At 37.9% G+C, this 25,556-nt stretch overlaps 1 protein-coding gene across 1 annotated transcript in view; it reads right to left on the bottom strand.

Moving 5' to 3' along the window:
- Positions 1-25,556, bottom strand: part of CSMD1 (CUB and Sushi multiple domains 1) — a 1,825,670-nt gene that overhangs the window by 254,391 nt on the left and 1,545,723 nt on the right. Inside the window, exons 28-29 of the mRNA XM_046648453.1 lie at positions 7,853-8,044; positions 2,535-2,673 (exon numbers count right to left, since the gene is read on the bottom strand). Of these exons, the coding sequence (XP_046504409.1) occupies positions 2,535-2,673; positions 7,853-8,044 (331 nt within the window). The remainder of the gene's footprint in view (positions 1-2,534; positions 2,674-7,852; positions 8,045-25,556) is intronic.

The following is a 25,556-nucleotide window of genomic DNA, read 5'->3' as shown; positions in this document are numbered from 1 at the left end:
CCCTCCACGGTTCCCTCAAGGCTAAATCAGGGCCTTGTCTATACAACATGGATCATTCCATGCACTTCCACTCTTTCTTTTCAGTTAGCAGCATGTTTGGACAACAGGGATGGAGGCACTCAGGAGCTTTTCTCATCAGGAACACGCGCTGTTGTTTAAGAGGCTCAACCAAACTTGGGGACCATGGGTACCACATCCAGCCTGCATCCCGCCATCTTGTTTTATTATATGCTATAACGTCCTGTTGTGTTACAGTATATGGAGTATCCTGTTTACGCTCGCTCCCCTGCAAGATTCCTGAATATACTTATTAATGGAAGCTGTAAAAGGTTTCTTAGTCTGTTTATCTGACAAGTTCCCTGAAGTCAGATATGAAGAAAGAGTAAAAGATTGGGGTGACTAGGCATAATGGGGCCGACTGGAGTTGTATCAACCTAATAGAATTTGATTGGAATAATAAGTTTATTGGGAATACTGTACAAAAGTCTTCTTAGAATCTGGTTATGCTGCACCCCCAATAATTGTCATAGATAACTATTATTATAGACTATTTTTGAACCTGGAAACACGTTCAGGCACAGAAAAAAAACCATGTTCTAACTGCTCTCTATTTTTGGATGTACCATAATCCATGCACAGAACTCTGGGTTGAAATTTATAATTAATTATGGTTCCATTTACTAAATCCAGTCTTAATTCTACCTAGGCTAGCTGCACACATCTATGAGCCACAATAACAGGCCAAAGTCTGACCAAGCTTTTAAACCAAATTTAAACTGAGTTCCAATGTGTGTGCAGCATCAGTTCCACAGCCTTCAGGAGCATGTGATAAAGCTTCCTACTCCACAGACTCCAAGTACCAGGATAAGCCTAGGAGCTCCTGTGTGTTCTTGGTCATGTACTGCTTTGGCTCCATTGTTAGTAATGCCAGGCTCCCCTTCTCCCACTCCCCATGGAAGCTCACCTGACCTTAGTCACATTCTTTAAACAGTGCATTGTGGCAGCCTGTGTCAGCATCAGCATCTTTGCTTGGGTAGTTGACCATCCCTGTCCCCCATCCAGTACTCTGGCTTCCCCCCTCCACCTACTGAGTAGATCTAGTAGCTAAGGTCCCAGGATGACTCCACTGAGCACCCACAAGTTTCTCATTTCTTAGAAGAAGTCACAGGCGTGTGATGTTTCTGTGACATTGGGTCAGCTAGTGGTTCAAGAGTCTAAGAGTCAGAGGAGAACTTGGAGATCTTCTAGTTCAACCTTCTTCCAGAGAGTTGTGGAAAAACTTTTATACAGAGTGCCTCCTATGTTATCAAACAACCTGCACGTTGGGGACCTTGACGCTGAGTCACTGTGACACATGGAAGGCAGGAAACTCCTCGGAACAAGGCTCTGTGTCCCCTACAGGGCTTTTAATTGTTAATTTACTTTCGATCTCCTGGTCCTAGAGGTGTCTCCTGGTTTTAAGGAAGGAGCTACTAGAATTTGGCATTAACAAAACCCACAAAGATATCCAAAAATACACCCAGAAAATGATCACTGGTTTTGTGCAATAGCTGAGTGGCATAATAAAGTATTCATCATTTGGTAAATTTATAGCAGCTTGAGTAAATTCAGGAAATGATGGCTTATCAAACTATTTAAAATTCAGAATCATAGAGGTTTAAAATTATACTGACTCAGATCTCATCACGAGGAGAATGTGAAAGAAGATAATCAGAACCAGGCCTCGAATATTGATGTAACCACAGAAAAGACAGCTTGTTCAGTTGACGGATAAATAAATGCAATGAGACCACTTTTCCCTGGACAGCTAAAAGATCTATAGAACCACTTATCTTTCAAATGATCAAAAACCAAAACGTAAAGTTGGAAAAGATCTTGGGATTTGAAAAAATTCAATTATAAAATACCAGATGTTAATAATATATAGTTCTATAGAATTTATATTTATAAAATAATCATAATATTTGAACTTTTATCATTTAGTTTGGTAGGAAGAAGTTAGAAATCTTTTAAAAGACTAATGTCTAGTAATTCAGACTTGACGGCAACCAAATCTGGGGAAACTTTTGTTTTCAAAGTTCTATCAAGTCACGACTCTCTTAATGATGAGAACAGTGCTAACTTTGGGAATGTCAGACAAGATGTACTATGGAAATGAATTAGCTAGCATGCATTTAGAGAAACACGATACATTGATGAGAAATTATACTAAGTATATGTATATCACTTCTTTATTACTTTTCTTGGATCTTCTGTAACTTAAGCCTTCTCATGTGGAAAACATTATGTGCAAGACAGTACTTAAAAGTAATTCCTGCTATGTCATGTGTATCCTAATACAAGTAGAATGCTCCAAAGCAAAATAATGTATTTCCATTTATGCCATTTTGCAGCCTGATATAGTATCTATTAGACACAAGATCTAAGGCTTCGTCAGATGTAAAATTGGAGACTCTACGAAGGGATGAACGAAGCAATTTTTAAGCATGACATTTAAATTCTACTAAAAAGAGGTATTCAACAAGAGATGGTACCTTTTGAATATCAAGGCAATGACAAAGTCTGGGTTCACTTTTATTCTCCAGTCGCATTCTTTCCCAGGAGGATAAGGCTGTGGGTAGTTAGGTGATAAAATGACACCCGCTGGGCCAGTCAGATTCCCTCCACACGCAGCTGTCACAGAAGAGGAAAATTTAGGAGAGAGAAGCATGCCGGGCAATGTAAAATGAGACACCAGAGAATTCATCTAAGAGACTATGTGTTCGGTTATTAAACAATTATCCAGATGAAAGTTAAGACCCAGGAGGTCTGGATATTTTTCATGTGATTGTTAATGAATTTTATATAATGTCCTATCTCATTTTTAGGGAGGATTTTTAAACTGTTGACAAATAAAATTCATTTCCTGTAATTTTAAACTTTGAATAAACTGAACAGATTGCCTTAATGCCCAATACTTCTGTAATGCACATCATACATATACCAAAAGTCTTGGATAGGAAAAAAAATCCCTGTGAACATCATTTATGGGCATGTTAATTCTTTGGTTATTTCTTATGGCTTACAAAGTCATTGCTCACTCATTCTAGAGAGCATGCTTCAAGTGACATAAAGATTATCCATCTTTTGTTCACTCTTGGATCTGTAAATGCCTAGCAAAGTTTTTTATCACTATGTAAGTATTCAGGAAATACTTGTTAAATAAATGAATACTTGATATTCCATATATGTGTCACAGTCCTCTGAAATAGGTAGGGTTTGGAATAATTTCCCCACATTTCAAAATGACAAGACGAACCCATGAAGTTTAAGTGACATTAGAGGATACATAACCCATAAGAAGCTGAGCTGGAACATTATCTCTAAAAATATTATTTGATCACAATGCTTACTGTGTTATTATCAGAAAGATGCACTTTAGATGACAGCAAATTAATTTGTTTTTTCAGTCATGAATTTCTAATTACATGTCTTCACATCTGTATTACTGAGCCAATAATTGTGGAGTTCAGTGTTGTTACTAGGTAAGACAATTTTCATTCTTGAACATAAAAATGTTTAGGACCGTTTCATTTATCAGATAAGATTTCTATTACATCTTCCATCACGTGGAAGGTGTTAAAACACTCAAAATTCATCAGTACGCACACAGACAAATGCAGAAATATGTTAGTTTTAAGGTTCTTCCTATCAAATGTTGTGGTTTATCACTAGGTTGTTTAAAAAAAAAAAAACACCCTGAATAATTTATACTATTTCCTCTAAACTATGTATCTTATTTCACATCATTGATCGTATATGCATTTAGGAAAAAAATAAGTAGAGAAGGAAATATCCTCATTGGTGATCTTTTTCCACACACACACAAAAACGAATTTTTGTAAATAAGATTGTGGTATGTACTTTATAATTTTCTGTGATAGATGTGTCTTTAAATACTCAGCATTCCTGAAAACTTAATTTTCCATAAGAAGAAACAGGACAAATCCCAGTACTTTTTGGTGTAATTTCAGTCTCATCAAGGGCAAACTCTGAACAACATCGGAGGGAATATCGGAGGGAATATTTATAAAAGATCTTACAGATATACACTCAAGAGTAATATGATATAATTTTCACAAAAAGTGATTCAAACCACTTTTCCCCAGGTAGACAGTTTCATTTTAACAAATGCTGCAGAAACAGTTGTCTAATGGGCTCTCACAGGGCTCTGCTCTCCCAGAAGCAGTAGGTGCTGGCTGCTAGCACATAACAGGCGTGGACAATGAGGGGGGTGGCACGAAGGTGGAGAAATAAGGTACCTAAGGGGCCGAGGAGATTCTACTCCACGCAGGTTTTGAAAGATGAGCAATGACAGATTTGGGGCACCAGCTACAAGGGTGCTACCAGTGAGACGAGTTCAGAGATGAGACTCAAATATTGCTTAAATAGAAACAAAGGAGGAGATCTTGTCTTATTCATGCAAGTCCCAGGAGGCATTTTCAAATGAGGTTATTTAAAGCCTTAAAGTGGAATTAAGTAGCTCTGTCTTTCTGTGCTTGTTCTCTCTTCTGGTCTGCCCTTCTTCATGTTAGCTTCACTAGGTTTTAATGAGAGGGTTTGCAAAATATTTTGGATAGGAATAGAATTTAGTACAAAGTGCAACTCAGACCCTCTAGAACATTCTCCAAAGGGAGTGGACGTAGGACAGAATCCACAAACTCATATCAATCCCCAATCCTTTGTTCGAAATCCTTAGTCTCACCTCCCCGACGCGCACAGTAACACCTTCACCCATCACAGTGTGAAGCCCTAGTCTTTAAGGAGACACATCAACGTTTCGGCATCAAAACATTTCAATGCTCACACCAGTAAATGGGGTAAATAGTCTCCAAATAGCCAACCTGTAGATCAGAGCAAGATGCCAAAAAATGAGTCTCTGCAAACTTAAGATACATTTTTGCTTTTCAGAGCTCTTTAGAATTTGGACTTAGAGAAAACGTATTTCAGGCGATGTAAGAAAATGAAACTATGGAGACTGGGAGGGACATAGCTCAGAACTGGAAAACAACGAGCGCCCTCTGGTCTGGAGAATCGGTCCTTTAAGACTCAGCTGACACTGTTATAAACCAATACGACCTCAGTTAAAAAAGAAAAACAGAAAAGACAGCTGAGGACGCCAAAAGGAGGCGCCTCCATCACTGCAATCCTTTGCAAAGTGAAAAAAGGAAGGGATTGTACCCAGCAAACCACAGGAAAAATAGGCAGCCAACCACAAGCTGGTGAGAATGTGAGGAACATACAAACAGGTAAGAGGCTAAGAGATTGTTAAAGGAGAGACAGCGAACAGCAGACATGAGGGAAAAGTACACGAACAATAAAAGGAAAAAAGAAAGTAGCAGGCCAAGGAGGAATGCCCACTAAGACTATGAAATTAAAGACAGTTCAGCCTCACAATTAATTTAAAATGCTGATTCAAACATCAAGGAAGCTTCACTGTCTGCCCATTTTAAATTATAAGATTAAGAAATGGCATATATAGTGTTTTTCCTGAGTTGGGGGAAATAAACACTCACAGGTGGCTGAGGACAATGTAAACTGGTGCAATTGTCCAGAAACTATGTTTTAAAAGCCCTAGAAATATGTGAGTTTGCAGAAATATGTCATTCAGAAATAATCATGGATATGTTTTGCAACGAGAACGTTCACTTCAGTTATTGATAGGAGGGAAAAGAACAAAATAACCTAATTATCCAAGAAGAGGGCACTAGTGGGATCAATATTAGTAGATACTGTGCAAGCATTAAAAACTAATTTGTAAAAATACATAATAACACAAAAAATATTCACTAGGTACTGGTAAGTAAAAAATGCAATTTTCAAATAATCATGCAGGATGCTGTCACTTAAAAATATTTTTCAAATAGATTATACATACATAAAATAATTAGGAAGCTTCCTTATGTATCTTTACGTTGATAGCAATTGCCTTCAGGTAAAAAGATGATAGCTTTTTTCTCAACTATAGCTTATGAAACTTTTGCAATAAGCAAGTATTATTTTTTAATAAGGAAAAAGCTAAAAAATAAAATAAAAAGTGTCTCAAATTAGCAGAACAGAATTTATGTGAGTGCTAAGATGCAATCTGCTGATGCTCTGAGGGACATGTTTCCTAAAGAGAGCATAAGCCTCATTACTGGAAAAAAAATGTTTACAATGTAATGAAAAGATATCATTCATTTATTCCCAAATATACAGTTTCCATTTTTGTGTTACGTGATGCCTAGGCCTGTGGGTGGGTCTGGTTGCCAACATAATTGATATTCAATTGCCTGCAAGTAATTTTTTACTTATCCCTGGAGCTGAGATTCCAGACACATGAAGTGTCACCTATTTTCTTTGCTAAGAAGTGGATTATCTAGTCGCTGGTCAAAGTGAGATAACTACAAGATGAACTAACAAAAGACAGTAGATTAGTTGGGAAGATGGTCAAATTTTACAATGAAGTGTTTAAATTAATGTCAACTGGGAAATTGTCTTTAAGAGATTAACTGATAGTTGTATTGCTTTTTAATGTACTCCTCCATGAGCTTAAAATTATGCAAAATGGGGAAAAAAAGTGCCTTTTCTAATTTAAAAATAGACCAATGGTTTAAAATGATTCTTGTATTTATAGGTAATTACTCCACTTTAAAAAAGAAACGCGTAGAAATCTTGCTAGTCTCCTGATGACTCAGCTTCAAATAAAATGCAAGACTGTGCTCCCGAAAGTTATGAAATGTAAATGCAGCACACAACATTACATAAACATGGTAGCTCTCTGACAAGGCTGACATGCTAAGAAGCAGAGCGATCAAAACTCAACTATCTTGAGGATACTCCGAGTACTTGGTAGTACGTTAAGAGCTGCCTATTACAGCTCTACGGGACCACTGAGAATTTCCCTAGTGCTGGGTATATGACCATAATACTCATTTTAAATCATAAAATCCCTTCAAGGTCACCCTATGCAAAATGGTCCACTAACTATGTGCATCTCATTTCATTATCACTTCATCTCTTCACAGATTAACTAAATGTTACATTTTTCAAACAGATTATAAAGGCACAAATTAAACTGTGATGGTTCACTAAAATAATAAAGTTTAGTAGAGTTTCTTTTAAAAATTAAGATGAAATACTCTAGATATTTATGCTAAAATATTTAATTGAACGAAGGGGCAATTCACATGTAATTACTATTTTATATAAGAATATATATTGCCCTAAAACCATATAGTGACAGAATATCTTGGATGGTTCTTCAAACTAAAGTCTACAAAACCAATTGTTATCCTTTTAATAAGGTCAAACTATAAAATTCTAGCTAATTTCAGAAAAAAGTCTCTCTTTTATCTTCATTTTGACATAAGCAGTATAATTTCTAGTTTTCAGGATTCTATTAAAAATGTACTGCTATTATAGAAAAGCCATCTAAAAAGAGAAAGTACTTTTTATTGAGTAGGTTTTGCTTAAGGGCATGTTTCTATATTAAAAATGAGACTAGAAATGGTAGGGTTATGAATTTTCAGCCACCCAGAAGTTTAAATTACAGTAACTTGATTGATCCATATTTTTACAAGATTTGTTAACGATAGGCAATGTTACATAAATGTCAATTACTGTACATTAAGTAAACTACTTCTTTTATTTCACCTAATAAAACAAAGTTTAAAGGTTTATCATAAAATTTCAATATAGTCTCAGAGGACCAGAGGTCACATAAGAAACTCTTGTGAAATACTTCTGAAGAAATAATACATTTACAGAGCAATTTTAATGATAACATGCATTCATTCCTAAATGCAAATTTCTATTTTGTGTTGCATAATACCTATGCATGTAGGAGGGTCTGGTTGCCAAAAGAATCGGTTATTCAGCTGCACACAGGTGATTTTAGCTTGTCCTTGGAGCTGATAGCCAGGGTCACACTGGAAGGTGACAGTGTCTCCAGGCTCTCTACTGTCCCCATAGCGGGTTCCATTTTGAGGCATACCAGGATCATTGCAGGTGGATGCGATTGACGCTACAAAGAAAGGACAATACCAGGTCACATGATTGGAAACATGGCCTCCGCACTCTTACAGGTGTAGTAGCTCCTGTGGGTCAAAGCACTCTTGATTGGCATAATGAATCATTTATCCACATATGAACATAAGAAAAGAGTTTATTTTCCCAAGGATATCTTCAATAACATGCCTCTTGCTGATGCTTACTTTGAACAGATTCTAGCAAAATCTGGTTGAAAATGCAACCAAATATGGAATATATCAAGGAGTTGTATCATGCGTCACTTAGTACACACACATTCATTCTTCTGAGCTTCACAACCTTTTTACGTTTCACACCGTTTTGAGGACTCTAAGGAGTCCTTATCTTCCTGCAGGCTCAGTGATATATTTTGAAAGGCTAAAAACAATTTTACCCAACACCTTTCACATATTTTCAGGGGACACATTGTCAAAGTTCTTACTTTACCGTAACGCTGGACATTGGAAGCCCTCCACTTACAGTTACGTCTTGATGCCATAGCATGGTGTCTGGCCTGTCATACCTGTCATCAGCATCACTCCTACTGTTACTAGCATTTTGAGTAGCGAAACTTTACTTGGAAACAGAGTTCTCAGTAGATATCAAGAAGAAAGGAAGTGTCTGGGCTTCAGAGTAGTTCTTTCAAGGAGAAGAGAGCAAGACATGCCACATCAGAATCACTGAAGCCGATCTTTTTAGCAGAAAGCAACCATGTAACCCCAAAAGAAGACAGGTAGAGAGTGGAATGCAGGAGAGACTTGAGGACCCAAAGCTTACAGTTAGAAAGTCAAGAGTTTCGTACTCACAAGCCACAAATTTTGTAATCTAGAATAGTAATAATATAGAATTCATTCACCAGAATCATAACCCATGGTAGCCAATCTAGGCAACAAAATGGCAGCTGCATTGAATGAATACTTTACAAGCAATCTTGAGTTTACTATTTGAGTTATGTTCCTAAAGAATCTAAGATCTACCTGTGCTCTACTTTTGCTGAGATTTCTCTGGGTTTTAGGAAAACATCATACGCAAATCTTCTTGTACATTCACAACCTTGTCCATTGGACTGAATTTCACATCCTTGAAAGAGACTTCATCCTTTCCTCAAGCAAGTGGTCACATGTGTGATGACGCAGCCATTTCCAAGTGAGAATTTCGGTCACAGTTTATATGGTATTAAAATAATTTAAAAATAAATATATAGGATTAAAACAATTATTTAATTTCTAAATTATTAATTATTATATAGTAATATTCATGGTAAATATTCATAGCAATATTTATACAATGAATATGTAGTACTAAAATAATTTAAAAATAAAAATTTAGAAGAAAAGTGAAGGAGATCACTGATGAGAGTCTCATTGTAAAGTTTAAAACCGAGATATGTTTTTGTTACTTCTCTTTCCAAATTTTTATTCATATTCATCAAAAGCAGACCCATATTACCCAATAAAAAGGCTTTAAGCAAAAGTGCACCGATTTTGTACATGAATAAGAATTTCAACAGACATATCAGCCTTGTAAAAACAAGTCTCCTATAGAGTACGTCTGGGAGTTATTAACAGGTATCTGGTCAAACAAGATTCACAAATATTATATATTATAGCTGCCTCTTGTAGATTCCCATACGGAAGTCTCAGAGAAGTCCTAAAGTAAAAAAACCTTTTTTAAAAAATAATTTAATCCAGTGTATCCTAAATTTATGTAATCACAGAGCACATCTTCCCCAGCAATCCTCTTAAAGTCCTTCCAAATAAAGATTCACAGAATTGTCAGTATATGAAACACTGGTTTGCACTAATGGTTATGCATCCTTTAACGGTATGAGATTTAATTCAGTCTTGAAACTATCTTCTCTACTTCTAAACCAAATTTTCACTTGGAATATCTGTAATGATAATAGAGCACGCCACTAAAAAGTTATATACTCATGAATTTCATGTCGTATAAGAAACAGAAATACTGTATCTACATAATTAGCTAAGCTTATGACAATTATACGAAAATGAGTTGTAGTAAAATGGATCTATGCATGTGCTTACAGAGGATGTATATATTTATTTGCGATCTTCACAGATTGAGATTACCAGTGACACCACCACTAAGGCTTAGTCGAACTGAAATGAAACCCAAACTCTTCCTCTTTCCTTGTAGAATTATGAAATAAAAATAAAAAGTTCCTAGGGTTATCTAGATTGGTTTAAAAAAGCCACAGGAAGACCTGAGGGGGAACTGAAAACCAATTTTAAACAGCACAGTGGAAAATACATTGGCTGGGTCTTTGGAATAAATGTCATTTTATTTTCTTCTAGTTATGAATTGTGGAAAGGTATTTCTTGGTAAAGGCAATAAAGCTTATTCAGAGACTAATAGGAAAGTCCTCAACCAAGGACACTACATTGGGGTCAGAAATTGCTTTTCCACCTTCAGGGTGACACAAAGTTATTGATGAAGCACACGCTCATTCTTTTTTATGATTGTATTCTTTCATGTGCCTCCACATACCTTTTACTCATTTTTTCTCTTAAATATTTTTCTCCAAATGGAATTTTGGTGACTCTGGATCTTTCTGTTTTCTTGCCATAAAAAAGAAAACAATATTTTTAGTTGCATCAGTCTTATCCTTCTATTACCTTAGAAAAAGAAGGTACTCTTCCCAAGGTGATGGACATTGTGTTTTTCAATTTGCCACAGGAGTTCCTTAGAATAATTGAAGTCATAAAGACACTTTCCACAGGGCCAATAGGATCTAAGGGATGTCTCCACTCCTTGTCCACCTGAATCCAGAACCATTTCAGTCAGCTTGAGCTGTCCCAAACACATGTCCACTTTACTTAACAGCAACGGACCTGACTTTTTGTTCACAATAGGCAACCACGATAGTACAGCACTATTGTACAAGAAGAACCTGCAATGGACACACACTTTTCAATCAGACCCTCATTTTTGACACTGGCAACCCTATTACATTTTTTAAATTATATGTCAAGTTGTGTTCCTTTTCTATTCTACTAAAACAAAAATTAAGAATTTGGACTACATCCTATTGAATGCATAAAGTCCTCCTTGTACGTTTGTGAAACATCATTTAAAAATATACTTATTCACTGAGTTATTAGCTCACACAGAAGTAGAAGTTTGCTTAGTGTACATTTATTATTTTAAAACAATCTGGCATGGGACACCTCAATAGATAAAATGCTTCTCTTGTATATGGAAAAATGCATATAGAGAAACCAAAATATTCCGTACACAGAAGCAGACACATAAAATACTCAGATCCTAACCTGCATAGTAAGTATAACCTATATGGCTTAACATATTAAGGAAAGTTATTATGTGTGAATGACATTTATAATATATAACAGGCTACTTGTTAGGCAGGGACGTTCATTCAGTTTGCTAATATCAGCTGATACAACCTTAGACTCAAGGAAAGTCACCTGAGTTGTTCTCTTTGTTATGCAAATGTAGGGTGGGTCCTCCCCATTGCCCCAGGGAAGGTCCAGCTTTTGTTTTGACAGAGACAAGTCCTCTGTCCCAGCCTATAGGTTTGCCCAGGTGGAGGAGGGTTAATGTGCAGAAGCACCCTTTGTAGAGGCGGACATCAGTTCCCAGCCCAGTGCAGATCCCACACTAAGGAAATGTACTGGCTCGCCTGTGACCTCATCCACTGCTCCAACTCAGCTGCTCAAAGGGGAAATCATGGAGGCAGGATGAACCTGAGGCAGGCCAGCCAGGCTGAAGCATTTGTGGGGGAGAGTTGATTCAGCCCTGAAAGTGGCTGAGGATCTGAGCCTTCTAGGACTCGGAGGAGTAAACCGACGAATGACTGTCCTTTGAGGAACAATGGTTGAGTACAAGGACATAAGAGTTGTAAATGCGAGGTCTGGGCATCCTCGGAGCATCCTAGTGACAGGTGGATGCAGGGTGGATCTTCCTCAGTGACACCATGGGGCAGATGAAGCCACGGAGTTTCCAGGAACAGACTTTCAGTTCTGCCCGCTCCCAGGTGTTTAGAAGACTACTCCTCTTCAGAATGTGTAAATTTTAGGCTTTATTTCTTGGCTGTGTCAGGATGGAGTTGGGATACCTCAAGAGGGTGATTCTGGATTTTCTGCTGATAAAGAGCAGGAAGGTGTTTCAAAGATCAGCTAGTAGCCAGATTAGTATTTTGCATTTGTGAAACAGACCACAGATTCATTAACTAGCTCCTGGATTAATTAATTAATTACTCATTTAGTATTTTCCATCTCTGTAAATGGCACTAAATGCCATCCCCAAATATGCCTCTTTGGCAGGATATTCTGAGTTGACTATTTTAAGGAACAGCGGACACAGGAGAAGCTCTGAAAACAGAGCAGAAGTTACCCTTTTGTAAGAGAAATTAAAGGAAATCTCTCCGTTACATGGCTGTCTCCTGCTCTGTACCAGGAAGAGAAGGATGGCTACATCACAAGAGACTCATCCATGGAGAGGCAGCAACTTAGATCCTAATCACCACCTCACCCTCCTTCACCTGGCCTCTCCCATAACCTCCCTGAAACCAGCCTGTTCCCCCGTACACTTTCTTTCTTTTGTCCCCAGTTTTGGGAGTCTGAGCCACCTCTTGGAGTTACTCATTTTTCCTGGGTATCTCCCATGCATCCAGGAGGTACACATGTCAATAAACTTCCGTTTGTCTTTCTCTTATTAATCTGTCTTTTATTACAGGAGTCTCAGCCAAGAACACAAAGGGGTAATGAGAAAGTTATTCTTCCTCCCCTATAGCACCACCACCTCCCCACACACTCAAACCAAAAGCCTAGTAATCATCCTTGATCCTCTCTTTCCCACAGCAAATGTTCAATCTATCAGTGTGTCATGACTCTGTATCTCAGAAGCACAACCTGATTCAGATTCATCACGAGTCTTCAGGTCCACTACACACAATGGTCTAACTCTTCATTAGCACTTGGAAGGGCAAATACGAATTAAAAATAAGAGGCTTCCTTCTCCCTGTTGAAAATGAGGGAAGAGACTTCTTCCCTCTCTCTTTCTTAGAGCATTTACTTGGAAAACTTGTAATTGTTAAGTCTTTTCTCTGTCTCTGAAACAGATGTTATTTTTTTTAAAAGCTAAATAAGCCAGTTGCCATCTTTAGGATCCAAGAACATCTTTCTCCAGGACCTGGGAGCCATCGATTTGAAATGTACCATGGGGAAGAGAGCCTTCCTTCCTGTTTGCCAGTCTCCATGGGAGGGTCAGCAGGCACTTGACTCCAAGTTACAAAACAACCTCCTTTCCTAAGGGTGTGAGAAGTTTATTTATCCTTTACATAAAAATACAATTAATGAACACAGATGGTCAGCCCAATTACCAAGCGAATTTACAACGAACTCTGCACAATAAATGGTGCTGTCGAGTCCTCTTGCTCCCGCACTCCTGCTCTTCTATCTTGAGAACACACGTGTCATGGGTTGTATCTGCTTATAAAAAGGGGAGAGTTTTTTTCTCTCTTTGCAATCTCTTAGCAGATGGCCTATGATGAACATCACATTCTGGTTTAATGATTTTCTTTTTCTCCTGTCTTTGTGGAGAGTGAGTCTGGGTTGGGAGAAGATTTTGTTTTAAATTATGTTTCCCCAACACTGAGAGACCTAGGAGTCCCTCAAGGGTTCTGAGCAGAGCAGTACAACATGCAACTTGTATTTTTAAACTATTAACGTGGCTGCGGTGTTCAGGATGGACCACGGAGGGGAGAAGTGACAGTGAGGCCAGTCAGGGCACAAGAGATGGGGGTGATCAGACAGAGGTGGTGAAGTGGAGCTGAGAGAGAGGGTCTGATTTTCGACGCATTTTAAAGGCAGATCCCACTGGGTTTTTGGATGGACTACATGTAGGATCTGAGAGAAACAGAGGAGCTGAGGAAGAATCCAGGGTTTTCTTCCAGCAAGTCTCACGTTCTTGCTCAGAAATGAAATAAAAATCAGTGAAAGCTAATCCACAAGATTTGGAGCCTACGGAAAGGCAGTATGCAAGAAAACAGATCAGGGTTTCTAAGAGGAGGAATACAGGACACTGTGTGATGGAAATAACGCAGCTTCTAGTTACGGAGTGTGAGAGTTCCCATCCACTCCAGGCACCGACGTGCTCCGAAACCTAGGGAATCCGGAGGACTGTTGCTCATACGTGAAGAATGTGTTATCACTGCTTTTATGACAAGACGAAGTCTCATTCTGAGTGCTTTGACCACATTCAGTGAAAAGATATTTATTACTATAAACTCTTATATTCCAAGCATTAACTGGAATGCCTAAATAATCTGAGTTATTTATTTATTTATTTTATTTATTTATTTTTTAAAGATTTTATTTTTTCCTTTTTCTCCCCAAAGCCCCCCCAGTACATAGTTGTATATTCTTCCTTGTGGGTCCTTCTAGTTGTGGCATGTGGGACGCTGCCTCAGTGTGGCTTGATGAGCAGTGCCATGTCCGCGCCCAGGATTCGAACCAACGAAACACTGGGCCGCCTGCAGCAGAGCGTGCGAATTTAACCACTGGGCCACGGGGCCAGCCCCTGAGTTATTTATTTTTAATTACCTGATTGCAGGATGGAGGACACGTGTGATTTCTGAGTACTTTCGAAAATTCACAGATTTTTAGCTAGAATGTAAGCTCTGTAAACAAGGATTTTTGTTTCATCGACTCAATCACGCCAAACTTAGAACAGTGCCTGTTACATTACAGACACTCAGTAACACTGCTGATTGACTGACAACGAGTGAGCTAATAAACAACATGGATAAAGCTTTCATGTATTTAGAAGGACTGGACTTCTCAATATTACATTAGATTTGCTTTGTCTGTAAGAGATAGATTATTAAGTTTATGATGAGTTTGCAAATTAATTATAGTCATCAGTTCAACGTACTTTGTCTTTTCTCACAGAACATCACAAAAGCATATTTGAAACTTGGATGCGTCCAGAGGTAAGATACTGGAGTTTCCATCCCATCCTAAAATTTACTGAACTGTTGAGCCTAATGCGAATATTAAAGCACTAATTGATTGATTTTGTTTTTCATGATCTAAAATAGAGGTTGATAAATTACAGCTTGTTGTGGGCTGAATCTGGCCCAACACCTGTTTTTTATGGGGAGCACAATCTAAGGATAGTTTTTACCTTTTTAAGTGGTTGAAAAATATCAAAAGAAGAATACTATTTCATGACACACGAAATCCAGATTTCAGTGTTCGTGAATACAATTTTATTGGAACACAGCCATGACCACTCACTTATGTACTGTCTGTGGCTGCTGACGTATTAAAATGCAGAGTTAAATAATTGCAACATGCACAATATGCAGCCTGCAAAGCCTAAAATATTTACTATCTGGCTGTTTCCAGAAAAAGTTTGCTGGCCCCTGGTACAGGCAATGATGACACAATAACTCTTTACAGTTATATGGCATTTACCTTACATTATTCTTTAAGCTTGTAAAAGGTATTATCTTCTTAATCCTAAAGTTCTTGCACTAGGAACACTGAATTAAACTCTTTGTGCACATGATCAGGTTATCATTTTTCTGAAAAGGTGCTCTTTTGGGTTAGATACTCCCACTGAATATTTCCTTCTTAAGGGTCACGGGCTGTATTTCTCACGATAAATGCTAACAAGCAGTCAGAATTCTGTGACATGAGCATTAGTGCTTTAGTGGCTGAAAAAGCTTTGAAAACACGCGGAAAGAGAAACCTTAACTCATCTGTCGGGGTGCATCCAGTCAAGCCCAGATTCTACATTAAAGTGGATCAGAATTCTACAAAGTTCCACCTAATTAAGTCTCGACATTTCTCCCTTCATTTCCTGAAAGTGTCAAAGTGCTTCAAGAACTAGAGACACCGAGTCTATGGAGAGGACCCCCCCCTCCCCGCCCCCCGCACTTCAAAGAGCAGAGGCTGACGCCTGCTCAAGAGCACAGGGCAAGAAGCACCTTTAACATGTCTCTGTTTGTATTTCAAAAGTAGCGCACGGTCCTGCAGCTATAGACAAGAAGGAGAAAAAAAAAAGAGCCTTGACCGAAGTCTCATATCTTACACAAAAACTAATTCACAGTCGATCACAGCTTTAAATACAAAAGAGATAAAACTGCAAAACTTTAGAAAAACATCAGAGAAAAGCTTTGGGAGAACTGGCTAGGCAAGGAGCTCTTAGACAAGAAAAGCATGATCCATAAAAGCAAAAATTGATAAGTTACACTTCACCAAAATTAAAATTTTTGGCTCTGTGGAAGATCTTGTTAAAAGGATGAATAGACAAGCTACAGACTGGGAGAAAGAGTTTGAAAGCCACATATCTGATAAAGGACTGGTACCCAAAATATATAAAGACTACTCAAGATGCAAGAAAAAAAAAAAAAATCCAACAAGAAAATGGGCAAAGGCATGAAGAAATATTTTCCTGAAGAGGATGTACAGATGGTAAATAAGCACATGAAAAGATGTTCAAAATCACTAGCCATTAGGGGAATGCAAAGAAATATTACTACATACCTATCAGCACAGCTAATAATATTATTTATGAATATAGACAACATCAAATGATGATGAGGATGCCGAGGAATTGAATCACTTGTGCATTGTTGGTGGGAATGTAAAACGGTACAGCCACTCTAGAAAATCATTTAGCCATTATAACCTGAACATTCCATTGCCATTTAACCTAGAAATTACACTTCTGGGCATCTACCCTTTTGAAAGGACCACATGAGGGATCCTTTTGGTGATGACCTTCTGCATATTGACTCCATCAATGTCAACACCCTGGTTGTGATTTGTATTCTAATTTTGCAAGAGGTTACCACTGGCGGAAACTGCATAAAGAGTCCACAGGATCTCTGTTTTATTTCTTACAATAGCATGTGAATTTACAATTACTTCTAAAGAAAAAGTTTAATTAAAAAGAAGGTTATATATATTTGAATTGTAGTATTCACTTGAATTGTATACGAGTGCAAATCATTTTATATTTAACATCCTTTTTATTATATGACTGTACATGTATACACACATTTAATTTCAAAATTCAAAGAGATTAAAAAATTATCAGGACTTAAGACAGGAATCCTGTATTCTACGTGCTCCTTCATGGCAGAAAGCAATGTGGGTTTCATGACCCTAAAATTCTCGGTTGATTCAGGCAAACTTGAAGATGCACACTATACAATGTCAGTTTCACACAGTCCTGGGGATAACGACCATTTCTCTTGGAATCAAAACAAATAAAAAACTAAACCAAACATAATGTCCTTTCCGGTTAACGCAATTACTATTTACAAAGAGGCTCCATTTTCACTGTTACTCTGAGCCAGAAAGAAAGAAAAAACAATCAAAGGCCAAGGATTCCTCTGATAAAAATGTTAAAATCTCTGAAAGCATGAAATATTTTAGTTTGTCAGTGGAAGCACATGTATTAAAACAAATGTGTAGACAAAAAGAATGGTATTATTATAAGAAAACAATAAGTATCCTTTAGGAGCTGCCACTCAAGAATCTCTGTAACAATGTTTCTAACGTGGAAAATTTGCTTTCATGATCAACAAGTACTTAATTGCTATGAAAATATGTCATAAAGTGTACCCATCAAACAAAAGTCTAAATTGAATCCTACAATTAAAAAACTTCAATATGCAACAGAAATGAATCAATCACTTTGATGTGGCACAGTGGCGAAGGTGAATTTCATTAAAGCAAAACCCAGTCTGAATCCCAAGAAAATGTTTCATGCAAATTAAATGAAAATATAATAATTCAAGAACTGTTATTAATATTGCAGCCATTAAACTAGGCAAAAAGTCCCCCCACCCCGCAAATTTCCATTTTTGAATTCAGATGTCACCCACCTTTTTAGAGTAATTGTCCTTAAATCTTTTTTCCAGCATAATCGAATTTTATAGTTGAATTCTGATTCTCCTACTTGTATTTTACAACTTTGTATATTTCTTTCAAATTAACTTGTTTAAATTATTTTAAATTAACCCAAAGGGCCTCCTAATCAATTATTGGAAAGAGAATGTTTGTGGTATACAACAGATGTCCAATTTAGGCAGTATCTACAAGTCAAATTATTTCTCTGTTTCTTGTAAATAAATGTCTTAATATTTATTTGTTAGTTATGAAACTATATTTTTGAGATATGGATGCCACATAGTTGTAAAAATTAGACCGTATAAAAGAATGCACTTTCAAAGTTTTTAGAAAGACAAAAATATAGCAGATTAATAGTGTCCATCCTCGTCCTTGAACCACTGATCTTCATTAAGTTCCCAAGACTGCACGGAGAGCCACACTAACTTCTTCTTTATGAAGAAACTGCAAATACTCTCAGACAAAAATACTCATTTGCACTTTTGCTTTCATCATGTCAAATATGCATATCTGTGGGAAGTCAAGGATATTTGCTCTCTGAGGTTTAAAAATCTTATACTATTAAGTTATTTTTAAAACTCTTTCTATTAGTAACACAACTAGTGAAACTGAACGTACCATAAAATCCTGAGTGTGCTTCGCAGCCTTCCAACACTCAAGAATCCTTCCTTCAGTTATTCAAAGAGATTTGTCTCTTTATATGCAAAATCAAAATCAAATTAAAAACTTCAACTCTCACCCCCCCAAAGATCCTTTTCTAAATATTCACATTAGTAATCACGATTAAATTTCTTTGCAGCTTTCTCATAGGCAGGAACAATAAAAATCTGTGCATTGACACAAGACAGACTTGAGGAGGGGAAATAATTACTATCATTTTTCATTAAATGTTCTGCAAATTTACCTATTCCTTACTGACAATAAATGCATGATTGACACCTTGAGTATGATAGAGAAACCTCAGGTGGCTGCAGTCATGCAAAGATCTGGTATCACAACAATAGTTTGATAAAGTGATATTTACTTGTTTACTATCTTTTCTTGTTTCCAAGTCAAAGCTATGCTATCTACATGCCTTCCTGCCAGGCTGGTGTCAGGAGACTCTTCCTGTTGTCAGCTTGAAATGAGTGGTGTGAAGCAGGAGGCCAGAGAGAGGGGAAAATCTAATTTGAGAACTGCAGACTGAATCATTTATCACATAACCATTCCCTTGAGTTGATATATCTCTAGAACCGAGAATAAATAATAGTGATTCCTTATATTTGGGGCAAACTGATAAATCAAAGTGCTTTTGTATTCCTCACCTTTGAGAGCAGTCCTCATCAAAACTGTGTGGGGGTAAAAAGCCTATTATGTCCTAATTTAACCTAATGAATGGAGAAATTGAAGCTAATAGATTTTAACATACATGCTTAAGTTTACATAGCTGGCAAAGATGGGGCTAAGCCCCCAGCCACATGTTCTCTCATGTACAGAAAAACAACACCTCTGTGACGCCTATTCTAAAAATTATATAGTATTACATGTGTGTGTACTTTTGAGACCTTTCTGTTGTATATATATATACCAAAAAGCGTAAGATTATGTGTATATTTATACCCCTCTTGCACTCAGTGATATAACTGCTAACATCTGGACAGCTTCTAGTTCCTTTATCAATGCCAAAGACTGCCAAGAATATTACTCGAATCCACACCTCAAATGTTTTTTTAATGGCCTCAATGAGAATGTGATTGGGCAGGATGACATTAAGTCACTTTAAAATACAATTCGACACACATCTATGGTTGCTCTTGTAATTGGAACCATCCTAAGGAATGTGAATATTAGAGCAGAAATATAAAAAAAATAGTTAATCGATGTAGGAAATTCACAGTCTCACTAGAACCAAAAACTAAAAACATAAGCAGAAAATACAGACACATGCGCAATAAACAAGGAAAAAAACAAGGACAAAATACTCTTAGGTGTCTAATGTGAGACAGAGTAAACACAGTCATTAGTGCAAAATATCGATGACCTCCTAAAACCAGAGATTCAGTAACAATGAAAAAGTTAGAAAAATAATATGTGGTGAATCTCATGAAGGGTTACCTACTCCAAGAACTCAGAGAAGTCCCTATAAGGAGTGGTGTTTAACTGCAACATATGAAGTGAGTGGAAGTGGGCAGGTGAAGTGACATGGGGGAGAGTTCCAGGCAGAGGGAAGAGGGTAAGTGGAGGTCTGAGAACAAGAGAGAACAGTTGTGTTAGGAACCGGCATGGGAGAAGGGAGTGAGGATGGAGAGGCAAACAGAAGCCAGATGTTGACCAATCTGAGGTCATGTAACAGAGTTAGGATTTTATTCTAATGTGAGTGAGAAACTAGAGAAAGACTTTTTCAGCAGGCGCTCAGCTTGATTAGGGTTGCTCTCTGCCATGTTGGCTTTTCTTAAAAACAAGTTTAGTACGATCGAGCGCCCTCCTCTGAACATCCCTTTAGACCAGAGTCCAGTGTGGGGCGGAGACCCGGCTGATGTGGTCGCTGATGCCATGAGGAGAGACGCAGCATGAGATCAACCTCCCCCCTTATTGGAGGTGGCCTCTAGATGATCTGGTGATTGCACATGGTGATGGGATCAGTTTCAGACACGCTATTTTTGAGATGTCTGTAAGATGTTCAAATGAATTTATCAAATTGGCCTCTTAAAAGTTGACAAGACAGGTATGAGCTGCAAATAGATTTTTGGAGTTATTACATTATGGATCTTTGTCCAAGCCTGGAGAAGAAAGAACATTGCTCAAAGAGAGAGTGTAGAGCTAGAAGACCAGATGTCTGAAGACCATTTCTCAAGGAAACCTACATCTAAGGCAGGAAGAGGAAGAAGAGACTGCAAATGGGACTGAGACAGAAGGCCAGTGAGGAAAGAAGGGTCTGAAGGATGACCGTGAAAGTCCCGAGGAGAGAGGATTTCAATAAGGTAGAAAGTGTGAAATACACCGCATTTCTGTGAGAGATGTTTACAAGAACCCTAAAGGGTGGTACTGGTTACAGGCTCGTGTGTTATTTCCAACAATGACAAGAGCAGGGCAACTGAGGTGGTGAGGGTAGAAACAAAACAAGGTGGGCTGAGGTATGATTTGAAGGTGAGGAGATGAGCACAGCAAGCAGAGAACACAGCACAAAATGTTGTTCTAAGGGGAGAAGAAACACATAGGATGATACCCCAAAGTGGAAAATGGTAGTTTGATGTATTTATCTTAAATTGTGATTTGAGCATTTAAGTACGTGAAGTAAAGAGTCAGAGAGAGTGAAGGAGAAAACAGGAAAGAAAGAGGTTGGCATGGGGTGAAGTGTCCACAGCAGCTGTGGGAATATCATGGTATGAAGAGCCTTGCTTTGGACAAGGAGGAACACTCCCAGGTAACAGGAGGGGAGAAATACAGATTTATAGCTAGTTTGTGTGCCTATCAGATGAAAACGGAAGAAAATGCTTCCCATAGCTTTGTCTTTGGTGAAGTATGATTCAAGTTCATCCACTATATCAGAGAGGATACGATGTGTTTGATGACTTCAGGAAAGGAGTGAAGATTTGAAAATGACAAGGTGAATGGGAGCAAGAGTTCACTAGAAAAATAAATTACAGTAGCTGAGCCCTGGTGAGGTTGGTGGCCATACATTTATGTGGGCAAAAACCATCTAGTCTGTGTGATTTCTTCAGGAGTTCTCCCAGTCCAGAAAAGAGAATGGGGGCAGGTGACGATGGCAGAAAGCCCGCAAGGCAAAGGAGTTTAGCATATTGTGAGAGGCTCATTTTTAACGATGAATTGCTGCAGACAGGGAAGAAGTATCATGAATTTCAGAGGAAACAATAGGAGGGGGGGAAGCAACAGCCAACGTGCCCCTGTGAAAGTAAAGAATGGACGTAAAGTAGGGAAGTGGATGGAAAGACAGGATGTAGTTAAAGAGGGGTGTGTTTGAATTAACTTGTCACAATCTCAGGTGAAGCACAGCCCAGTGCACGTCCCTGAGAGTGGTTGGCAGAAGCGGAGTGGAGGAGAGCAGAAAGGAAGGCAGGAGCTGAGAATCTCAGAATTGGATGGGTCATCATCCAAGGAAAGGTGGTGGACAAGAGCTACAGGGAACCATTCAATGTCCTCACTGGATGGGGTGGGTAAACGGGCAGGCTGTAGAAGGCAGGCACAGAGACATCAGGAGAGCATTGTTGAAAGGAGTACATTTATTTCAAGGGATCTGTAATCTTCCATTTTGTTAACATTAGTTGTCTATTTGACTTTCTATAGCTTTTATGATGACTGGGGCAATGTCTACGGACTCAACTTATTTCTGAATGACATGTTTTTAAAGACATTGTGATAATTCAGTGTATTAGATTTGGGAGAATTTTATTGTTCTTACAGTGAGGTTGCACAACTCTGCCTAATGTATCATTTGTTGATTTAGAATTTGAGACTCATGGGAAATTTTACAGTCAAGGTCTTGGGGAAGGGCAGGCCCTGCTGTGACTGTTGCCTGAGAAATGATAAATGAGCTTTCTACATGAGTAGGATTTGTGTTAGCATAATGGTGGGTATAGATGATATTCCAGCTGGTTTCATAGAAAAATGTTGACATCCTCTTTCATAATTAGTAATAAAGATACATCTTCAAGGAAAGGGGACCCTTGTGCACTGTTCGTAAGATTGTAGATTGGTACAGACACTAAGGAAAACAGTAACGAGTTCTTCAAAAAGTTAAAAAATAGGACTACCGTATGATCCAGGAATCCCACTTCTGCATGTATGTACAATAGAAATGAAAACAGATCTCAAACAGATCCTTCACTCCCATGTTCATTGCAACATTATTTATAACAGCCGAGACATGGAAACTACCTCAGCGTTCATACACAGAAGAACGGATAAGAAGATGTGGTCTGTATATTCGACGGGATATTAGTCAGCCTTAAAAAAGAAAGACATTCTGCCATTTGTGACAACATGAGTGGACCTTGAGGGCATTATGCTAAGTGAGATAAGTCAAACAGAGAAAGACAAATACTCTATGATCTCTCATAGGTGAAATCTAACAAGCTGAATTCATAGAATGGGAGAGCAGAATGATGGTTACCATGGGCTTCGGGCTGGGGGAGACAGGGAGATGTTCGTCAAAGGGCACAAACTTCCAGTTGTAAGTTAAATAAGTTCTGAGGATCTAATGCACAGCACAGTGATTACAGTTAAGAACACTTCACTACAAACTTGAAAGTTGCTGAGAGAGTAGATCTTAAATGTTCTTACCACTAAAAAGAAATTTATGTGATGTGGTGGAGGTGTTATCTAAAGCTATGGTGGTGGTCATTTTGCAGTATATAAACCTATCAAATCAACACATCATACACCTTGAACCTACACAATGTTATCTGTCAATTATATTTCAATAAAACTGGGTGGAAAAAGATACAGCTCAGGAACAGGGAAAGTGCCATTTACATGTTCTATTTCTCCTCTCTCCTTTTGCTATCAATCTTGCTAATAATAGACAAAGCTGACCAGTTAAAATTTCAATATTCCATGAAATACGGGATTTAGAACCTCAACTAAGCCAGCATCTTGGTCTCAATCAATTCAACACACATCCTTTGTATCTCTGTCCGGAGCAAATGAAGGTAATCAAAGCAAATAAAACTCTCTTTGGCCTTGAGCTATGCACAATCTATGTGTGTAAGTGGTCAATGACAAAAATTGATGGTCAGTTCTCTATCAGTCTCATGAAGAAAGTTCTGAGAGAACAGACAGGGGTAATGGTTCTAGCTGTGCTTGCTGTATGCTGCCCCTGCATAGACACTTGGCCCATAAACCCGGGGGTTCATGGCTGGGTCTTTTCTATAAAACAATGCCACTCTGTTCAGCAATTGGCAGCCCCAATGGCCTCTCTCGTTATAAATAACAAACGATATTTTTAAAATGAAAATGTGCCTATAAAATTATTTTCAGCAAAGTAAATTAGGGAGACGTGTCATGTAGCTGCTAAGTTATGATCATTGTTTACAGAGAAATCCATCTCACAAAATCTGAGACTGCAAAATCGCTCCAGGGCTGTTTTCCCTAAGAGTGAGAGAGCTGATGGTTCGGACCATGGAAAGCTCAGCTGAAGTTTATGTAACCCCCAGAGCAAAGGTCAGTTTTGTGTGCCGAACTCCATTTTCTTGTGTTTTATGCATGATTAAATGGTAATTAAGCTTTAATGAAAAGTGTTAGGCTGATTACAATTAACATAATTGCACTAGTCAGTTCATATTCTCATGCTTTACATGCTGTGGGGAGCTGGTAGGACAATGGGCCTTTAATGGGGTTTGAGCATCTTATGAGCATCAACAGTTCATTTTTCTAGTGGAGAAAATTTCATCTTGTGGTAAAGTGCAGGTACATACACATATAAGGACGTGTGTGATATATACCCAACTCAATCAGTGGCTGTTAAACCAATGTATAGACATGCGGCATTGAAGATAAGTAATTACTATTTCCATACTCCCAGGAAACAGCTGTTCCTGTCCCAAGATTGTTGTACAGCAGGGAAAAAGTAATCATTTTTTAATGAAATAAAGAAGTTTATCAAATGATGGATTAAACTATTGTCACTTAAAAACCAAGTATTAAACTTCATAAAATGAAAATATTCTGCCTTGTTTCCAACTAGTATCAGAATATTAAGTGATCAAGGATAAAAAAAACTATACAGAATTATAAACTTAAAAGGTCAACAGAGACGCATAACTTTTATTCAATCTGTGTAATGTGTCCTTCACTAGTCAAAAGACACTCTATACTGGCCACTACTTCTGATAATAAGCATTATATAAAGACCATTTATCTCAACTATCAATACTGAATAGAAACTAACCCAGAAATGAAAGAATCTTTATTATTAAAATTAGCATTTAAACATTTATTTATTAAACGCTTTGCTATTAAAATTTTTGAACGAAGCTAAAGTCAATCACAAAACATATTTTCAGTAGATGTATTCATCGCGCAATCAAAATCATCCTAATGTCTTCAAGATTTACACAACTGGAAAGTTTTCAAACATATTCAATTAGAAAACACTCCTGGCCACTGATTATATACCTGTTCTAGAAATATAAAGACATTCTCCCCTCCAGTAACTCTGTCTAGTAGATTGCAAATAAAATGCTCACACACAATAGTATAAGGACTATATCAAAGTATGAGCATTGAATCTGGAGACTGTAAGTAGCAGTATGATTGACTCTGATAAAAGGATCTTAAAAGGTGGTATGGCCACGCTGGAGTTCATTAAGCCAGTGAAGAGGAAAAGGCCAAGAGCAGTATGTAAAATGAACTTACAATGAATGTGGGCACATGGAGGGAGGAATGGTGTCCCGCTGGGGGTAAGTTACAGGATGTTTGGCAGGGCGGAGGGAAGTGACTGAGGATGATGTTGAAATGTAGATTAGGGCAAGTTTGCATAGAGCCTTCTATAGCCTTTATTTGGGGGCACTGGGGAGAATCAGAAATCTCTCTGGCCAGGAAGACAGTGGAGAGTTCTGACTTGAAGTGAGGCGTCATCTGAATTGTCTCATTAAAGACTCA

The sequence above is a fragment of the Equus quagga genome, chromosome 22 (assembly GCF_021613505.1).
Source record: "Equus quagga isolate Etosha38 chromosome 22, UCLA_HA_Equagga_1.0, whole genome shotgun sequence".
NCBI classification, from domain to species: domain Eukaryota; kingdom Metazoa; phylum Chordata; class Mammalia; order Perissodactyla; family Equidae; genus Equus; species Equus quagga.
Note: the sequence above shows the minus strand (reverse complement) of the source record. Positions and strands in the feature narration are given on the sequence as shown.